General features: G+C 35.2%; 1 protein-coding gene across 3 annotated transcripts in view; it reads right to left on the bottom strand.

Annotated features, from left to right (window-relative positions):
* UTRN (utrophin) overlaps window positions 1-21,017 on the bottom strand; it is a 454,375-nt gene that overhangs the window by 248,332 nt on the left and 185,026 nt on the right. For all 3 annotated transcript variants that reach the window (XM_054722125.1, XM_054722126.1, XM_054722124.1), the window contains 10 exons: window positions 20,611-20,781; window positions 15,895-16,074; window positions 13,646-13,774; window positions 13,170-13,340; window positions 12,383-12,544; window positions 11,841-11,978; window positions 10,168-10,359; window positions 8,808-8,980; window positions 5,336-5,486; window positions 3,513-3,688 (listed from right to left, as the gene is read on the bottom strand). In XM_054722125.1, the coding sequence (XP_054578100.1) occupies window positions 3,513-3,688; window positions 5,336-5,486; window positions 8,808-8,980; window positions 10,168-10,359; window positions 11,841-11,978; window positions 12,383-12,544; window positions 13,170-13,340; window positions 13,646-13,774; window positions 15,895-16,074; window positions 20,611-20,781 (1,643 nt within the window). The remainder of the gene's footprint in view (window positions 1-3,512; window positions 3,689-5,335; window positions 5,487-8,807; window positions 8,981-10,167; window positions 10,360-11,840; window positions 11,979-12,382; window positions 12,545-13,169; window positions 13,341-13,645; window positions 13,775-15,894; window positions 16,075-20,610; window positions 20,782-21,017) is intronic.

A 21,017-nucleotide genomic window follows, 5' to 3' on the forward strand; every position in this document is an offset into this window, starting at 1 on the left:
AAAACTGCCTTAATTAGATCATTTAAATGTTATAAGAATAACATTTATAAGTATATAAACCATGTGTCAGAAGATGAGAATATGATTAGAACGCATATGACAAGATTATTTATTTTTAAGAAAGGGTTTGAAAGCTATTTAGAGCTTGGGGGTGGTACCATTAATTTTATAGCTGATAATTTAAAAATAGAATGCAATTTTTTAATAAATTACATTGTATCATTATATTTTTATGGCTATAATTTTGTCTTTTCAACCACAAAAAAAATACTTATATATTTAGTAGAAAATCAGTAATATTTAAAAGAGGGTATTTTAATATTTAAAAAACTAATGAAAATCGCAAGTTTTTAAATTTAAGTATCCATTAGGAGGGAATACTGCTTCAAAATTAAAAACAAAAAAACCAAGCAACAGTACTATTGTTAAGACTAAAAATACCAAAATAGGTAATTTACCCTCTGTATCAAAGAGTATTTCACTAAAATAACAACTTTGGAAACACCTAAAATACTATTATAGACTTGTATTTCAAAAAAATAAGTTGGCATTTAAATGTTTCATGTTTCATAATCATGACTAATTTAGTATTTTGAAAATATATCTATGAAGGAAAATAGCAAGTTATTTCAATACTGCATATTTGAGTCACAAAATTTTCATCTGCAAATTAGCTAAATATAATCTACATTTTAAATGTTATCCCTATGAATAAAAACAAGCTTTAAATTCATGTTCAAACAGTAGACAACAATTGCTCATTAAGAAATAACACTGTGAGCTGTTGACCTGTGCAATTATTTAACTACGGGCACTCAATACAAAACAGATTGAAGTGTGTGCTTTTTCGATGACTATGATAACAGTACACATCTAAGCTCTTAAAGTGCCAACGCGGCTCTGAGTTCAGATAAATGACTAACTGAAGTGAAGTTAAACCATGAATTTATAAAAACAAGCATTTTAGTTAAAATATCAGATGTTGGAGAAGAGGTGCATTATTCTTTTCTCTTCCAAAAAAAAAAAAAATGAGTAAAATAAGTAGTGGCTTCAACTTGTTAGTTCTGGAAGCAATAATTAGCACATCCCACAGAGATCCATTTGAAAAACTTTAGAATTTCTGTATTGTTGCTAATACCATGCCAGCAGGTACATCCTTTTCTTTTAGAAGACCTGGCAGATAGATAATTTTCAAGCTGGAGAGATTGCCCATGAAAACTCATGGGCATGGCATAGAAGATCCTAAGAACCTCAGCTTCCAATCCTGGCCCTGGTCCCTGAACCTTCCTCTCCATCTAACCTTGGCAGGTCTCTCACCTGCCATACTCTTTCATGCCTCCCTCCCACCTTTGCCTGTTCTACTTTTTTCCCCTAGAAAGCCCTCCCCAGGAGGAATTTATGGGAAATTGCTATAAATGCTTCAAAGCTCAGTTTCAGGATCCTTCCCCTGTGATGCCTAAATGCCATGGCCCATCACCCTACCTCTGCAACAACACTGCATCTTCATCAAAACATAGCATTTTTTCCTTAAAATCTTTTCTTCTTGCCCTAGTCGGTTTGGCTCAGTTGATAGAGCTTCAGCCTGCGGACTGATGGGTCCCAGGTTCGATTCCGATCAAGGGCACATGCCCAGGTTGCAGGCTCGATCCCCAGTAGGGGGCATGCAGGAGAGATACTTTTCATAAACACTTTTATTTAATCCTTATGACACTCCTCTAAGAAAATATCAGAGTTCTCATTTACAGAGAGAAAACTCAGCTAGAGGTCTGTGGCCTTCCCAAGTTTGTACAGCACTGTATTTGAGAGCATAAGTTGGCATCATCAGTAACTTTGTGTGAGACCTTGGACCTTACCTCTCTGAGCCTCAGTTTCTAAAGCTGTACAATGGGCCTACTGGTGCCCTAGAGCAGTCATGAGGAACTTCCAGCCCATGGGCGATATAAGGCCCAAGAAATCATTTGGTCTGGCCCTGCCAAGGCATTAGGGGTGAATTAATTAAATATTTGGCCAAATATAGCAGGCTAATTTTTAAGTTGATAATTTTGCATGGCCCGTAAATGATGGTATAAATATCCAAATGGCCCTAGGCAGAGAAAAGGTTCCCCACCCCTGTCCTAGTGGATAGTGGTGAGGATTAACTGGGGCCTGGTGTACAAGGTACCAAACGCTATCTCTGCTACGTGGCAAACTCTCAACCAAGACACACAAACTACTATTGCTTCTTACCAAAACACACAAAATGATAGATGTTGTTATTTTATAAAAAGCAGCCAAAGGCCAAAGAGTCATACTTGAATATTTTATGTTATAATATAGGCATACCTCACTTTATTGTGTTTCATTTTACTGTGTTTGACAGGAATTGCATTTTCTTACAAATTGAAGGTAAGTCCCTCAGCCAGCAAAACGATTATGACTCATTGAAGGCTCAGATGATGGTCAGCATTTTTTAGCAATAAAGTATTTTTTAATTAAGGTATATAATGGGTTGTTTAGACAAAATGCTACTACACACTTAATAGACTACAGTATAGTTTAAACATAGCTTTTATATGCAGTGGGAAAACAAAAAATATGTGTGGCTTGCTTTATTGTGATAATTGATTTATTATAGTGGTCTGGACCCGAACCCACAATATCTCCAAAGTATGCCTGTATTGGACATAAAAAGATATTAGGTTGGCCTTTAACAAAATATTACCGTTCTTCTAAAATAATACATCATCTACAGAGTTAAAATTAGCAGAAAAAAATATCTGGAAATTTTTAGCCTACGATTACCATTAACCCCCAAAAAAGGTCATTTATGACACAGAACGTATTAAGCAAAGTAGAAATTATCCATTAGTTATTAACCATCTCAGGAAAATAACTTCTTCAGGTAATTTTAAAGTAATATATAACACATGTATAATGTTGAACTTTATAGTCACTGGTAAAGTGTTTACAACCAGAAGGTACCCTAATAAAATCTGGGGCACTGTAACATAATTTGACATAAGAACAAACAACAATACATCATATGTATCCTGTTACCTGGAAGAGGAGCGGTATTATTTACCAAGCACTGACATATATATGAGCACAGCACACCCTGTGACTAAGAACGACCAAGTGAGAGGATTACTAATGAAGATCCCAAGGTCCAGTCAGGAAATGAGCAAGCAAGAAGCCTGACCCTGAACCCAGATCTTCAGACTGGAAGTACAGAGTGTTCTTTCAACTACTTCCAGTTCCTGCCACATGGTCACCGTATCACAATAAACAGTCAGAAATAAAAAGAACAAGGCAATTTTTATGTGTATCATACTGCATAGAAAAGTGGGACTTCATGGACAGCCCGAAAATTCAGTTAGGAGAGAGGTTCTAAAATGCAGAACATGGACAGTGCAGGTCTTAACTGTCAGTAATATCAGGCAACAGGAGAACTTTGAACTCCTCTGACTGTATCTTAAAAAGGCCCTGCCCAAAATGTCTACCCCTGTGCCCTTAACTTATCAAGGCTCAGTCACCTTGGCCGCCGATCCTTCACCTCTGCGATGATCGCAGCCCAACGTTGGTTTAAACCTGCCAGCTTGTCTTTTAAGAAGCTCCCATCTGTGGGGGAGAGTCTCTGGACAATCCCGTCCCCAGTTCTGTTTAGTGCTGCAAAACCAGGCTGGTGACTGCTGATCCCCTCTTCAAGTTCCTACAACAGAGGACAACCCAAGATGAAATCTGCCACTAAATTAAGATTTTCTGATGCAAGGAATCCCCCAGGTTCCCAGGCATTAATTTAAGTGTTAGAGGAACAAAGTCCTGGGATACATTATGTTCATGAAAAAGGTATTTAAAAAAACTTTCATTAAATTTCAATAAGCACACTAAACAAAATCCATCTTGAAATCTCACCCACGCTTGTGAATGTCATACAGTGAAACAGGGTAGATAAATAATATAAAGAAAATAGCAGCTGTTTACAACTGAAGCATAAGCATCAATCAGGTTTGATTAAATGGGATTGCTTATCTTTTTCCAAATATGTGCTTGAAAGCATCTCTCAAAAGGAAAAGTAAATCCATATGCCCTTATGTCCTACCACATATAGGTAAACCGCAATGTGCATTTTCTTGAGACATTGCTTCACTGGTCTCTAAATTTTTAAGCAACAGATTTAAAGAGAATATTTTAAAATTAAATTTAGGCACTCATCTATATCTTTAAAAATAAGGAAAATGCATTAACATGTATATGAGAAAAATAAATGTATTTGTTAATGCCTCATGAACCTTCTACATAAAATACATTTTTAAAATATAATAAAAGAGAAAATATTTTAACAATGGTAAATTGAAATTTTGCTTGCTTTTCGACCATTATGTTTAAAGACCTATTTTATTAGCAGAACTGATTTTGCTACTGTTATATTTTCCAAGACTGAATTAGACTTACATGAGCAGCTGCCCTGACATAGCTCATGAATAATTTACTTTTATAATAATTATCAATAATACAAAGTGGCAATAGTGCTAAGTACAGTAAACAGGGGTGAGGTATGCTGATATCTTTCTGCCTTAGTCTTGGGTACAAAATTTTATAAATGTTATTTTAAATATATATATTTTTAAATTTTTTAAATATATTTTTATTGATTTCAGAGAGGGAGGAAGAGGGAGAGAGAGAAAGAAGCACCAATGATGAGAGAGAATCATTGATTGGCTGCCTCCTGCAAGCCCCACACCGGAGACCCAGCCTGCAACCCAGGCATATGCCCTGACTGGGAATCGAACTGTGACCTCCTGGTTCATAGGTCAACCCTCAATCACTGAGCCACACTGGCCGGGCATAAATACAAATTTTTTAAATAAATTGTTCTCATATTAGCCACTAAAGAATATTTTTAATTAAATGTCACTAAAATTGTAATTTAAAATGTAAATAATGTTTCTTAAGCCTTTATGACTGAAAACTAGATTTGGAACAAAATTTACAGGTTGTAATGCATCTAAAAATTCATATATTGAGCCCTAACTTTTGAAATATATCTTAAATGCCACATACTAAAAGAATATGGCCCAGCCAGTGTGCCTCAGTGGTTCAGCATCGATCCATGAACCAGGAGGTCATGGTTCAATTCCTGAACAGGGCACATGCCATGGTTTCGGGCTCAAATCCCCAGTGGAGGGCATGGAGGAGGCAGCTGATCAATGATTTCTCTCTCATCATTGATGTTTCTATCTCTCTCTCCTTCTCCCTTCCTCTCTGAAATAAAAAAAAAAAAAAAAAAAGAAGGAAAAAAAAAAAAATATATGGCACTTACTTAGCAGATCTGCATCCTGTGATGGAGAGCACTCACCTGCTGGTGGACCCTGGCTTTCTCTAGGTCCATGCCACCATCTGGAGCCAAGGTGTCAGCCAGTAACTCCTCAGCTTCCGTTGTCCACTGGGTGAGGTCATTAAGGTCACAGTGGAACTGTCTCCATTCTTCCATAGTCCTGTCAAAATAACTAGAGGACAAAAGTTAACATAAAATAGGTTTCCAAACTTTCCAGGACTGCTTTGAAACAATTTTTCTAAATAAATTCAAATCTAATTTAAACTGAAAGCTCCAAAATCAGCGAATTCACAGCTCACTGCTCTAGGATCAGTTTTCGTAAAGGATTACAGTTAATGATTCCTTTTAGAGAAAGGTATCGTACCAAGAAATTGGCTCAAGCAACCATCCTACCCCCCTTTCTTTCACATACACGCCTGCACACATACACACACATACTAGGCAGCTTATTAACTGAAAAGACAGCCTTCTCCAGCTTGGAAAATCAAGATGGATTAGCTACAGGCAGTTAACCCACCCAATTTTAAACACTTAACATTTCAAATACCATGAAATGTCAAATATGATTATTCTTTTAGGAAAAAATTATGGTGTTTTACTTCTCAGGTAGAACAAAACCCAAAATGCCCAAACACTTCAAAATTTCCTTTCCCTCCCTTATTATTTGTGTGATGGACTGAATTGTGACCCCAAAACTCAGGTATTGAAGCCCTAACCCCTATAGTGACTATTTAGAGATAGGGCCTTCAGGGAGGTAATTTTTAAAATGAGGTCATAAGGGTGGGGCCCTAATCCCACACAACTGGTGTCCTAATATGAAGAGGAAGAGACACCAGAGATATCTTTCTCTGTGTCTGAGAAAGCAGAGAGAAAAGGCCATGAAGGACACAGGGAGAAGGTGGCCAACTGCAAGCCAGTAAGAGAGGCCTCAACACAAACTAACCCTGCTGGAACCTTGATCTTGGAATTACAGCCTCCAGAACTGAGAGACAATAAATGTATGTTGAGTAAGCCACCCAACCTGTGGTGTCTTATTAAGGTAGCTCTAGCAGACTAACACCCTCTATGCAATGACTAATTCACAGTACAGTATGGAAGTGCCTGCAAAGCCCAGGTTAGGCAATGAGACAAAGGACTACTGAGTTGCCCATTTAATCCTCTCTCCTTTAGAAATAAGATAAAAAAGTCCAGTGCTAGTCATATTTGGAACATATAAAATAAGTACAAAAAAGTATAAGTTTTACTGCAGTCAGATTCTAAACACTTTCCTTCTGCCTTTTCATTTCCGTAAGTGGTGCTGGGAAAGGCTTAGAAGATACCTCTGAGATTTTAATATTAATAAAATTTTTACTTTATATAATAAAAAGATATTACTATTTTAAAAAAATAATAAAACGATCCCTGACATCTCTAACTCTAAAATAATGTTTATTTTTCCTTCTCCCATGAACATCATTTTGAAAAGGTAGTTAATATTTGTTAAGTGCCCACAGGGAAGCAACATTCTATTGGGCATGACAAAATTAAGAGCACTTCAAACAGAATATTATGAAAAAATATTAAAACAATATTTATCGTCTTTGGTAAAAATGTGCAGTAACTAAATAACAACCACAAATTTCAACTTTGGGGATGCTGCAATAATAAAGGAAAATGTTGTTAGAAAGGCTGCTCCAAAGATCTAAAGACTGAGAATAAAAACAGTAAACCAAATAAATCTAAGCAGTACAGCCGTAGATTACATGAGAGAGAGAGAGAGAGAGAGAGAGAGAAAGAGAGAGAGAGAGAGAGAGAATGTTCAACTAGGAGTCACTATGTCATCACCTCCTTTCTGAACATGGTCAGTTCGTATGGGAGGCAGTATGGAATTGTGCAGGTCTATGGACTTCCAGAGAGTCAAAGGACTCAAGCCTTAATCTAGAAACATACAAGTTTGCTTTTTCTAATATTGCAACTGGCACGGATATCTTTCCCCAAAAACATTCACCACCTCAGTTCCTGGTCTCTGATGATGTTACCATTGCCTACCTGGGTCCCTAGGCTTGATACTGAACAGTCAGTATATAGAACCACCCACCTGGAGGCTTAACACAAAATATATTTAAAAATAAAATTCAGGTGGCTTAGTTATTAAATGTTAATTTTAAGTCAAACAAAATTGTTTTTAAAGGATACATAAATACTTAACTAATATCACACAAAAAGTAATTTGTATGCATATAAACAAACCAAAATCACAAAGGAAAAAGACTCATAAAATATAATAATATAAAATTAAACCCATACATCAAAAAAATACTGTTAACAAAATTAGACGGCATATGAAAAGCTGGGACTAAGCAATAAACAAGAAATATGAATAGGTAATATCCTTAATGTAGAAAAAAGCTCTTACAAATTAATCAGTAAATAGTAATACCATAATAGAAAAATGAGCAAAGACATGACCTAACAACTGACAGAAGAAATAACACTGGGGCCAATAAACATATGTAAGAATATTAAAATGTCGCTGATAAAGAAGTGAAAATCCATTGAGATGCAATCTTCACTATACAGTTAGCAAAGGTCTTAAAAAACAACAAACAACCTTTCATTATTAACAAGGGTTCGGTTAACTTTCACATATACTGTTGGCAAGAGTATAATAACCAATCTCATAATGCAATGCAGAGCCTTAAGATGTTATTACTTTCAACAATTTAGTCTTTATCTAATAAACAAGTCTAATTAAATAAAAGTATGCATAAATGTATACTTAAAACAATATTCTCTAAATATATACAGATGAATTTAAAAATCCATACAAACAAATATACCAAAAGGCCATTGAAAGTTACCTTTTCAAGGATTATATAATCACATAGAATATGTAGGCTAAAACAAAACAAAACAAAAAAGATGAAGATCAAAATGCCTAATTTTTGTGTATATGTCTCTAAAGTTTTCCAATGTACCTTTCTTTGTTAACTTTCTCTTACATGGTACTTTATATTGGGCTATTTCACATCTTATTTGCCTTATTTGCCTTTCTACTACATAACCAGTTACTGCCAAAAATCTTCTCAAAATCTAGAAAGAAGAGGGCTCAAAATCATTTTATTTAAGAGGTTATTTTTAAAGACTTTGTGATTATATATGGATTCCAATTATCTGTACCTGTCTCTCACTCACATTAATCATCAACATGTTGGGAAAGTGAACATTAATGAAAACCCTTAAGTTATTTTAAAGAGAATGGACACTATTTAGATATTAAAAATTAAAAGTGCTTCCTTTAATTATTAAGATATTATGTTGCAAATGATCGCCTGTATGTAATCTCTTTCCTCTTTCTTTAAGGAACTACACTCATCACAATTTATTAAACAGGGCCTCTTCCAAGGATGTGAAACATACTCTCGTTAACCTTAATGTACATGTGACCTTTGTCATGGCTCATGAGCTTATAGGTTTTTTTTTTTAATTAAATTTTAACTTAATTTACACATACCCTTTACGATCATTGTACATCCTATTAATTCTGTCCCATTTTGCATTCAATTGAGTTAGTGTATCCCGGATCTGAATGGCTTCAGGTCCAGAAGCTTCGAGGATAACATCTGGTTGTTTCTCATGAATGACTGCGATCTGCTCTCCAAGTTTGTCCAGTTGGTCTTTGATATTCTACAAATATATTGCCAAACATTAACAAAATCCAGTAAAAAGATAAAAAGAATGAAATCACAGATGAAAAATTTATATGGTATAATACTTATTTAATAGATAATGAGATATAATAATTTTTACTAATCAAAATTGAAAACTTAAAAAAAAAATAATACCCTGTATTGACCAAAGTGTGAGGAACACTACATGTTATCCCAATGGTGAGAAAAAAAATCCTAAAAGTTGTTCCATGTGGCATTTGTCCAGATATAAAAAAAATTCTATAACATTCTGTAAAGGTAATGAAGTGCTTGAAGCTAAAATCATTTATATTTTCATATATCCAAAATGCTAGTTTAAATGACAGAAATTAGCTGTCAATCAAAGCCATCAAATCTATCAGCAATTTTATTGTGACTTTATATCCTATATAATCAAAGGCTAATATGCAAATAGACTGAACAGTAGAATGACCAGTCACTATGATGTGCACTGACCACCAGGGGGCAGACGCTCAATGTAGGAGCTGCCCCCTGGTGGTCAGTGTGCTCCCACAGTGGGAGGGCGCCGCTAAGCCAGAAGCCCTGAGCCGGGCTCATGGCTGGCAAGTGCAGCAGCAGTGGCGGGAGAGGCAGCAGCACTAAGGATGTCCGAGGGCTCCCACACTGCGAGAGGGAGCAGGCCGGGCTGAGGTACCCCCTCTAAGTGCACGATTTCATGCATTGGGCCTCTAGTATAAGTATAATCAGATTATATGAACAAACCTTAATGATATTTAATAGTTTTGTGAGTTAACTGAAAACTTCTAGGTCCCTAATTAACTTACAATCAACATCCCATCCCATACCCCAACCATTGGCCAATGTTAAATCATGATAGGTGGCAAGATTAATGCTGACATTTCATATCCAACTGGCAGTCCAGTTTATAAGAAAGCAATATGTTTTGTGCAGGTGTTTGATTAAAAAATGTCTCTGAGAGGGAAAGAAGTAACTGCATATTAAAAATCCACATCTACTTTTAAAAATTAAATTTTTATAATATTTCCTTGGTGAATACAGAAAAGGTTTATTATTCATACACATTATTAATTCCTTGGCCCATGTTTTAAAAGCTATAGATCATCTAGGTAGGCACAATGACAAATTCCTTGCATTATTTCTACATTAACTGCAGCTATTCAAAGGCCCTGCCTGGAGATTTACCTTCAGAGCATCTTCCTGAAAAGAGAAGTCTTCATACACAGCAGTGCTTAGCTCTGGAGTATTAAGTGATAACTCAGCATCATCCATAGAAAGTAAAACCTTGTTAATTTCAACCAAATAATCTGCAGGGAGAAGTGATGATTTAATTCCGGAAGCTAGTTGGCCTGTTCTCCTCTGTTGAATAGGAATTGCCTGTAAAATCATTAAAAATAATAATGTACATCTCTTAAAATATCCCCACAATTAATTGAAAAAAAGCATAAGACTATTTTGCGGAGAAGTACAATACTTGAAACCAAATTTTTTAAAACTATGTTTTTATTTTTTTATATTTTTGCCCTGCTTTGCTATGTAAACCCTTAACAATCTCTATTCTAATTTTCATCCGCAGCCTGCTCTTAAACAGAAATGTTTCACTTTTATGACCAATGTCACCTAAACTCATTTAGCAAACAGGAAAGCATAGCAGGTTCTTTCCTGAGTTACTGAGGATGGGAGAATATGCTACAAATCATAAACTTCCATATGAAATGGAACATTTTAATATCATTATTATTTCACCCATTTTTAAAATCTCACAATTATATTTGAGACCTCGGGGCCTCACTGTTAAAAATGTAACTAAGTTAAATATGTATTTATAACATAACAAGAAATTTAATGGGGGTTCTGATTAAAATAACATACAGGTAATTCAATATGTAATCTTAACGCTGGAGAACAATATTATAGAACATGAATATCCTACATAAGACAATAAAAGGTCCTAACACACTAACTTCAGACAAAACTAAGCTAAACTGAGTGGACTACTTATCTGCCCTAATAATTCTATTTTCTGTGTCCTCTAATCAGAACTTTCAAAATAGCAAAGGGGATGGCCACGCACTAGTCCTTAAGGAGTTGAATTCTTTTACTTGTAGATGGCTACAATTTAATAAGTGCTGGCTACTACTTGCAAATAGCCACAGTTCATCTACTCATGAATTAAGGTAGCTTCTTTCACAGTTTCACTGTATCTCTATATTGAACTTCTGAAAAATGATATGCCTCTGTAAATTCAAAAGTATAGTAAAATGATCACAAATACATGTTCATTGAGTTAGTGACTCTGAAGATAGTTACAATTCCTAAATGAAACCAAAACTCATAACTAAAATCGAGTTAATAACAAGATGGTTAATCTAGAGTTCTGCGTTTATTTGTAACAAGAACAGACCTCTGGGGAACACCAGCACATTTATAATGTGGCTGGGAATATGGCCATTGAAAAGGGAGCTGGTAGTGAAGCTTTTCTAGAATATAAATCACAGTTTATCAACTTCACAAGTTTGGTTATTTGTAAACAAGACTTTTTTTTTGACATGGTCAGGCCTCTCCATATAAACTACAGATCTGAAGGAGGAATCCACTCTAAAAGAAAAAGGTCCCTTTTAAGATTTAGTACATTATCATAAATCCAACAGAGATGCCCAATAATAAGGTTTTACGTTCCCTATTTTCTTTGACTCTTGCCCCACCTAAAAGTATAAACATGTTTAGCAATGCACACCAGAAAGGAGGAGAGAGTATTCCAAATGGTGTGTTTTGAGGTGTCCGTGAATGCAACATCAAACATCTGAATGACAAGGGCTGAGTTATTTCAGTGGCCCAGACACTCCCCATGACAATACCTTAGTTTTGTTGTATCTTGTGTGCAAAAGTAATAACTGCAAACGGATCTCTTCTTTTTTATTATCCTCCATAGGTTGATGTAACATTTGTTCTCCTCTTTGTAGAACTTCCTCAATTTGGGCTCTTTCCTCATCCATCTGAATGTTTAGAAAGAAAAAAGATACTCAAAACAAAAATGCGTATAGGGTCACTTACCATCAGTTCCCAAGGAGGAAAACTAACCTACAAAATATAACTCAAGATATGTTCATCTAAATTATATACAACAAAAAAGTCATGTTTTTCTTAAAATATTTCATATTTGATGTTAAAACATAAAGAATGCTAGCTAGTTTAGCATTAAGATAACACTGTTTTTAGTCAGAAAGTGCAATGTCTATTTTTTAAGCATTACATAAATCAATTACATTGACACTCATCAGAAAATCATATTTGCACTGTTCTATCATGTTTGGCAGATATTTGGGTAAATAATATTGGTGTAAAACTATAACAGAGAATAAAAATAAGAACATCATAGTATGAAAAACTCTGAACCAACCTTTTCATCTTCATTACTGGATTCCAAATGCTTTCCCACAACTTTTAACATATAGTCTATGTCACTTTCTAATTTTTCCAAGTCAGAGAAAGGCACATCAGCTTCAAGTGCTTCCGTGGTGACCAGAGATTGGTATGATAATGGTTCCTGGCCAATCAGCAGCTATGGAAGGAAAATCATTCTTTAAAAAGATATTCTTAACTGGACCTTCTGTCATTAATCAGAGGGATGGAATGTCAGAAAGGAAATCAGCATTTATGTGAACTGACTTTAATTTCACTCATTTACAGCAATGATTTTACCAATTTGAGCTTCTCGGAATTACCCCATTTTCGCCAACCTCATAGCATTATTATCTCACCCATTTTTAGAATCTCACAATTACATTTAAGACCTCAGGGGTGTGAAATAGTGTGCAAATGGCTGTGGTTGCCTCGAATGCTGTTTGGAGGATTCTGAGACCACATATGAGCACAGCAGGAAACAGCGCCATGATCCAAAAGCCATCCCTGCACGGCCACCGACAAAGAGATAGGCCACCACCTAGTCCAGGTACGTCCCAAAGGAAGTCTCCCGTTACCTTTCGCCAGTCGGAGTGCCCTTGGAGTGGGACAGCCGACCTTCAGCAAAGTACCCATTTCTCAAGGACAAATGCTCCGTTCAAAAAAAACTTTACTTTTAAAAATTTACTTTTAAAATTATTTACTTATGTATACCACATAGTCATGTATAACTTAGATGCATACTTCTATGAAAAATAGCCTTATATAAAAATATAATTACTCACGTTGGCACTTTCGATGTGCTGAGACACCTTTTCAAAGTTTCTATTCAACTCAGCTAATTTGGGCTCTACAAGTTCCCTGCATGAGCCTCTGCGAGCATTCATCAAAACAACGGCTTGATCGCGAACATCCTCAACTTGCAGTCTGGCATTGTCCAGCTCAGAAAGTAAACGCTAATTGTAAGAAAACACAAATTACCACACCGGAAAAATCAAAATCAAACATGGGTGCAACACTAACTCAGAATTAAAGGCAGTTTAAATAAATGTCTGGGATTCCGAAGAAGAGATTTTAATACAATCAACTTGCGTCAGAGCTGTTCATATATTAAGACTCATTCAGGACTTCAGGTCCTCCCACCGAAATAAATGCTGATGAATGGGAGAAGGTGTGCACAGGTAACGTGGCACATTCCACAAGAGGAAGACTACAGCCAGACCTTCCACCCCCAGAAGTATGACTGCTCCTCTTCCGCTACCTTCACAATTTCTTCCTGTTTACTTGCTGGTTTTTTTTCAATCTCATCCAATAGAGCTTCAGCTTGATAAAGCCAGGTACTTATGTGAGCAACATTTCCATCAAATATGTCCAACTGGTTCTGATGGCTCTGGAAGGGAATTAATGACATGTTGATACAACCAGATGAAATATTTAACATGATAATCTTCAAAGAGATTTTAAAAAGCCTTTAAAGAGCTCATTATATGCTGAATTAAAAGGGTTTCAACCTTACTGAAAGTTTTTTTTCAATACCATTTTATTTGTCTCCCTTATTCTTCATTCTTACATTGCAAATAATCTAATTTGCCTCCTTGATCTTATTTGTTTAAAACGCATTTAAGAAAGTAATAACATAATAGAATGATTAAAATATGGGTTGAATAAGCGTCTGCTGTTCAGGAGACTAGCATCTCCGAGGGCAGGTCCTGTGTCTTTTCACCGCGGTGTCACCAGCACTTAATATCACATCTGGCACAGACCTCAGTACTATTTCCTGAAGCAGGATATAAAATGTGATTGAGAAAATAAATCCAAAAACAAAATCTAACTTTAGATTAAGCTGAATAAACTGGCAAAATTGCTGGCACTAAGGTGGCACTAAGGTGAGAATTTAGAACTTGATCAAAAAGGGGTGGAGACTTAGATAAAATTAACTTTTAGAAACTGTTTTATAGGATAAATGAAACTGTAACAAATTTATAAAAAGTGTTTAAAAGACAAGAAACAAATTATTTATCTATAATATGGAAAAAGAGTTGAAAAATAAAATGAGAACTAATAAATGACATGAGAAATGTTCTGACAGTGTTCTGCTTTTAAGTAAGAAGAATTGATAAGCACCAGACTTATTTGCCCCAATAAAGCAGGCAAATCAATATTCTAACAGGACTAGGAAGAGACTACTTGAAAAGAGAATTAGAAGGTACAGACTGAAAAATATAGAAGGGTTATAAAAATGTGGATAAAGTTATCTATACTGAGTGGCCAGATTATTATGATCTCTGAACACATAATAATCTGGCCACTCAGTATGTATATTAGAGGCCCGGTGCATGAAGTTGTGCATGGATGGGGTCTGGCCAGCCTGGCCAAGGGGGAGGGGACATGGGCAATTGGCCAGCCTGACTGCTGGTCGAACTCCTGGTCAAAGGGACAGTTTGCATATTAGCCTTTTATTATATAGGATATACACTGAGTGGCCAGATTATTATGCGTTCAGAGATCATAATAATCTGGCCACTCAGTATATATATCCATGAAGTAATTAATAGTGTAGTGCTATAACCAAAGACTAACAACATATAACACTTAACAATTATCATAATCATAATACTAAAATCTAAAATTGGTTCTTTTAGGCATAATTATATATAAGCACTACATGTTTTATGTCATATAATCATCAAAAAAACTGTATGAGGTAGAAATAATAATAATAATAATGCCCATTTTACATATGAGAAAACTAAGATTTAGAGAACATTCAAGTACCTTGACCAATGTCACCCAACTAGTCAAAATTATTAGAAATTAGAGGCCCTGTGCATGACATTCATGCACTGGTGGGGGAAGGGGATCTCAGCCTGGCCTGCGTCCTTTAGCAGTCCAGGAGCCCTCAGGGGATGTCTGACTGATAGCTTCTGCCTGCTCCCAGTGGGGAGTGGGCCTAAGCCATCAGTCGGACATCCTTAACACTGCCACGGAGACGGGAGAGGCTACCACCACTGCACTCACCAGCTGTCAGCCTGGCTTGTGACTGAGTGATGCTCCCCCTGTGGAAGCATAGTGACCACCAGGGGGCAGCTCCTGCATTGAGCATCTGCCCCCTGGTGGTCACTGTGCATCATAGTGACCGGTCGTTCCACCGTTCAGTCAATTTGCATTACCATTTTATTATATAGGATTATAAATAACATATAGCTTATGATAATTAAATATAATAATAAATCATTAAAATGCAACAAATAAGTACATTTATTAAGATATTAAAGTATATACTTCCATGTATATTACAAATGGTTATTACCTATTAGAGATATTTCAAACTCTTTCTAGCTATTGTCTTTTTAAAGAAAAAAATAAAATGTAATCTAATGAAATTAATTCACAAGCAAAACATTATTGTTAAACCGAGAAAATAGGATTTGGAATTCTAATCAAAGTTGTATTCATTTTTAAACAATTAAAGGAGAGAAGATTTCATCGTTCACTTTTCCCGAAACGTACCATTAAGGTATTGCACCAATCCTCAGTCCAGGTACGGACTCGGCTCCAGCCGGCGTTGAGGACACAGAGCCTCTCTTCTAAAACAGGCTCGCTGCCCTCGATCAAGTTCTGAAGGGCAGCACTACTCTCTGTGATGGTATTTAAATCAGCTTTTCTCTTTTCCAGATCCTTCAGAATAGTCTAGAAAATAAAAATACCAAAACCCATTTGATCTTTCAAAACGTGATAAAAGTTTATACAACCTTCCTTTAAAAAAAAAAAAAAACGGAAACTTTTCTTCCACATACTCCCTAGAAAGTTTACAACTGCCAAAGGTTTACAAAACTCCATAACTTACTAACATGCGAGAGTTCTTAAGATGCTAATAAAAATGGAAACATTTACTTATGCATATAACAGGAAATGTATTAAATTCAGGTATGAAAAAAAGGTTATTTATTTATTTTAAGTATACTAGTAAATTCCATATATCACACACAAGTACTAATTTATCTTCATCATAACACTGGGTGTAAACAATCAAGTTCACTTTCTGTAACTATAGCTGGCAAAGCAGAACTACCCCAGAACTCATAATTCTAAAATTCATAATGACTGTATCTCCTTGATTTCTACAGGAGACAATTGAGTACTATAGTTACTTGCAAGGACTGCATCCTATAACTAAATGGCCTAATGTAATTTATTGTAAAAGCATTACAAAAGTATTTCATCCTAAGTAAATCATTAAGAACTAGCACATCTAAGTTTTGGTCTTACAATTGTCATAATACTCTGGATAGTATAATGACAACTTAATTCTCATGTTCATAAGATTCAATAGGTAAGGTGTATAGTCAGAGAGTTATAGAGAGAATATTGGATTCCAAAATTAAAACTACAATCTTCTTTCAATCATAAAGTGTCATGTGCATATCTAACCTGCTGCTGGCACCTTTTTAAACCAATATTAAAACAAATTCTTTAAAGGAGCGTGAGTCTATATTTAACCTCACATCATTAAATCACATTTTGGAAAGCATAAAAATTGCAAATTCTCCAGTGAGTCAAGGTTTGAACATCTACTTGGCCATGTCAATTACTGATATTTTTAAAGGCACTGAAATGTTTCTCTCAAGTGTCCTTCTCCAGCAGGGAAGGGGGGAAAATAGAATACCCACAGCCATGCTTCCTGAAGTTAAGACTTTCTGCATTCCTTCAGTGGGAATGGACTGACTAGTGTAGTCTTTAAGAAAGATTTAACTATGAGTAATTAAATTGAAACAGTACACATGCTATCTATGCTAACAGATTTCACTGTAAAGAAAATGACCACATCTAAAATAATGACACTGAAGCCATGGAATAAAAACACTACGTTCGGGAATAAAAATGCTATTTAAATTTTGCATTGAAAATAACTTTACCTATTTTAAGTGCAAATACATTAAAATGTGGTGAAATATGCATGTTTCTTAAATCTGAAAATACAACTTTGAAAAAATGGATGATTATGTTACATATTGATGTTTCATTCGATTTACTCTAGTGAAGAGAATGTGCTGTGAATTCATGACTTGTATATACCATCTTCATTATTTCAAATCCAAAATAAGACTAAATGGGAATTTAAGAGTGAGTAGTTACAGAAAAGACAAGGTTATTTTTACAGTCTTAATCTGAAAAATTAATTGAATTTATATGTGTACAAAGATGAATGAATAAAAATTAAATATGCAAAAAGTTATATATGTACCAGCTATAAGCAATTAATAAAAAAGAGAAAAGGCATGTTTTTTAAAGCATGTAAAATAAATAAGTATAAATTAACTTCTTTGCACACACACACACATATATGTATGTGTGTGTGTGTTTATGAAGAAAATAACTAAAGCATTATATAGGGATTTTAAAAATTTGAGGGGAAATGAGACATGCCATGTGAAAATATAACAATGATGTCAAATCCTCTCAAAACAAATCTATAAATTTAAGGCAATTCAAATAAAAATTTCTAAGAAAATATTTTTTAAGATTTTGAGAATAATACTTCTAAAGTTTATATGAGTGTATACAAAAAAAAAGGAACATTAAAAACAAGGAATCTATTAAGCATATATTCAAACATATTTAAAGCCACATAGTTAAACACCTAAAAGACATTTCAGAGGGCAGGATCAGTGAATCAGACAAAGAAAATCAACAGCCAAAAATAATAGATGAAGTTAGCATGTCAAATCAATGGGGAAGAGATAATTACTCAGTAGATAGTGTTGAGATAACTGGTTAACTACTTGGAAAAAGGTTAGAGCCTTACCTCATTATATACACCAAAATAAATTCCAGAAGGATTAAAGCATTAAAGATAAAAAGATGAAACTATAAAAGAGCTAGAAGAAAATGTAAGTAAATAATTACATAACCTTGGAGCAGAGTTGAACTTTCTAAGCACTAATGGCATATATAATGAAGAAAAAGATGATTTTATTATTCAAAAATATATAACAGCATTTTTAAAATATATACAGAACAGAAAGGGAATTACAGTAGCAAAAAATATTTTTGCAATAATAGACAACATACAAAGCATTAATAAATAGGTAAAGAGCTCTAAATGAAAAGACCTAACAGGTGAAAGAAAAATGGTCAGAATTACAATAAAAGGCAATTTTTTAAAAAAGAACTTCAAATGCCCTATAAACTGATGGAAAATGTTCTAATTAACTAACCAAAACATGGTATCTGCCTACCATTTCAAAGTTGTGGTTAAAACAAGCAATAGGAATTCTCACATGGAGCTGGTAGGTACAATTTCTGAAGGATAATTTCATAATTTGTATAAGACTTTAAAATGAATATATCCCTAGACTCAGTATTTTTAGCTCGAAGAATTTATCCTCAGAAAATAATTATGAATACATGTTATGATTTAGCTACAAGTATATTCATCATAGCATTTTTTATTTTTTGTTAATCCTCACCAGAGGATTTTTTCCCCATTGCTTTTTGGAGAAAGTGGTAGGGAGGGAGAGGGAGAGGGAGAGGGAGAGGGAGAGGGAGAGGGAAAGGGAGAGGGAGAGGGAAGGAGAGGGAGAGGGAGAGGGAGAGGGAGAGGGAGAGGGAGAGGGAGAGGGAAAGGGAGAGGGAGAGGGAGAGGGAGAGGGAGAGACAGACAGACAGACAGACAGACAGACAGACATTGATTGGTTGCCTCCTGCCCCAACTGTAGTGGGAATCGAACCTCCAATCCAGGTATGTGTTTTTGTCTGGGTATCAAACCTGCGACCCTTCAGTGCAAGAGCTGATGCTCTAACCACTGAGATCACCAGGCAGGGCATAGCATTTTTCATAATAGTGAAAATTGGTAATAAATCAAATGAACATGAATAGATAAATGGAACAATCAAAAATAAAATATGCAATTAAATATTAGGCCTGTCTCCAATATGAGATACAACATATAGGTAAAGAAAAATGTTAAAGATATAAGATGGTTTTTTTTGTGTTTTTTTTTTTTTAAGAAAGTCATGAAACACTAAATAGAATTATTTTCAAATACATGCTGTGCCTGTGCATGTCTATATGTGCCTGTAAAAAACTGAAAAGATAACAGGGTGTTCTTTCATTATAGATGATTTTTGCTCCCCTCTTTTTTTTTACACCATAAAAATGTCATTCAATTAACTTATATAACTTATGTTACTAATGAGAAAACAAGGGCTTTCAAAATGTATTGTACAAAAAAGGTAATATTTCCTTGAAAAAGCTAAACTTAACAAAAATAAAGTTTGGTACCTGTGCTTCCCATTCACCCACAATACACCTATAAATGCCAACGTTCTTCATTGCCTGCATATATTTTTTTCCCTTCACAAGCCCAGGGCATAATTATGCTTTTCGTCAGCTATTTTCTAAACTGAGAACACTCTCTCTGGTGCCTAATATCTTGACTTTCATTCAACTGTTCTCTTCACAGAGCATTCAAATTAAAGAGTTGCACCACCCCCTATGATCTCAAATCCCCTCCTCTTCATTTCCCACAGGCCAGTACGAGTGTAGGATGCCAAAACAGATCTGGTGACTTTATAGAAATTTTTGTCACAGTATTGATCATTATTTTCAGTACTTATCTCTAGTATACATGCCTCTTTCTTAGAAAATAAATTTGGGAAAAGAACATGCCTTGGGGAAAAAAAAACTACTTTGTATTCCATTCCTCTATAATCTCTATAATATCAAAGTAACTAAAGAGCCAAAGAAAACTCTTCAATCTTTTGTTGATTCTTTTGAAAATTCTGTCTCTGTGCTCTTTACATCAGTTTGCAATAGAAAAGCTAGTAACTGGTACAAAAGTTACCGTAGAAGAATTAACAAATAAATTCAGCACATCACTGTGTGAGGAATGAATACTCAAAAAAAAAAAAAATCAACTTCGAAAGTGTAACTATCATATTTTCAAGTGCCACATAAGCAGAACGCCTCTGAAGGCCTGTTGATGACTGATCAGAGTTCAACACTTTTGGAGTCAAGACAAAAGTAGCTTCTTGAAATAGTTGTTTTAAAAATATTCTTACTGTTTTTCTTAGCACAGAGAAGTAGAAAAAAAATAACGGAAAAAAGAAAAGGCTATATTTAATACAAAATGGAGGAAAATGACATCCACCCAGATTGCCCTGAACAAAAATGCCACAGGTCACGCTGGCGTGATATTGGTGGTCCCCCTGAACTACAACTCACTTTAGCCCAGGAAATCTCTGTATCCAAGTCGCCGAGCAAACCTTCTGAGGTGGATTTCTGTACTAGTTCCGTTTCAGTCACTGAAAGCCACTCCGAGAGAGAAGCAGCCTCTTTCTTCATTTTCCGGGCCAACTGGGATGCTCTTTCCAGATCCTGTTTTCCATCTGTCACCTGAAAAGAAGGAACCGAGAGAGGACTAAACATGGATAATAGCTGAGGATCCAAACTGACTCGGATTGAACCCCAAGAGATATACAACCTTGATCTCTGCAAGGGGACACTATACAGTAGTGGTTAAGTGTCAGCAACCCTGGGTTTTCATCTTAGCTCTGCCACTTCTTTCCTAAGGGACCTTGGTAGAGGTATGACCCTCCAAAGGCTGTTCTGAGTTTTAAATGAGAAAAATA

Source organism: Eptesicus fuscus, chromosome 10 (assembly GCF_027574615.1).
Source record: "Eptesicus fuscus isolate TK198812 chromosome 10, DD_ASM_mEF_20220401, whole genome shotgun sequence".
NCBI classification, from domain to species: Eukaryota; Metazoa; Chordata; class Mammalia; order Chiroptera; family Vespertilionidae; genus Eptesicus; species Eptesicus fuscus.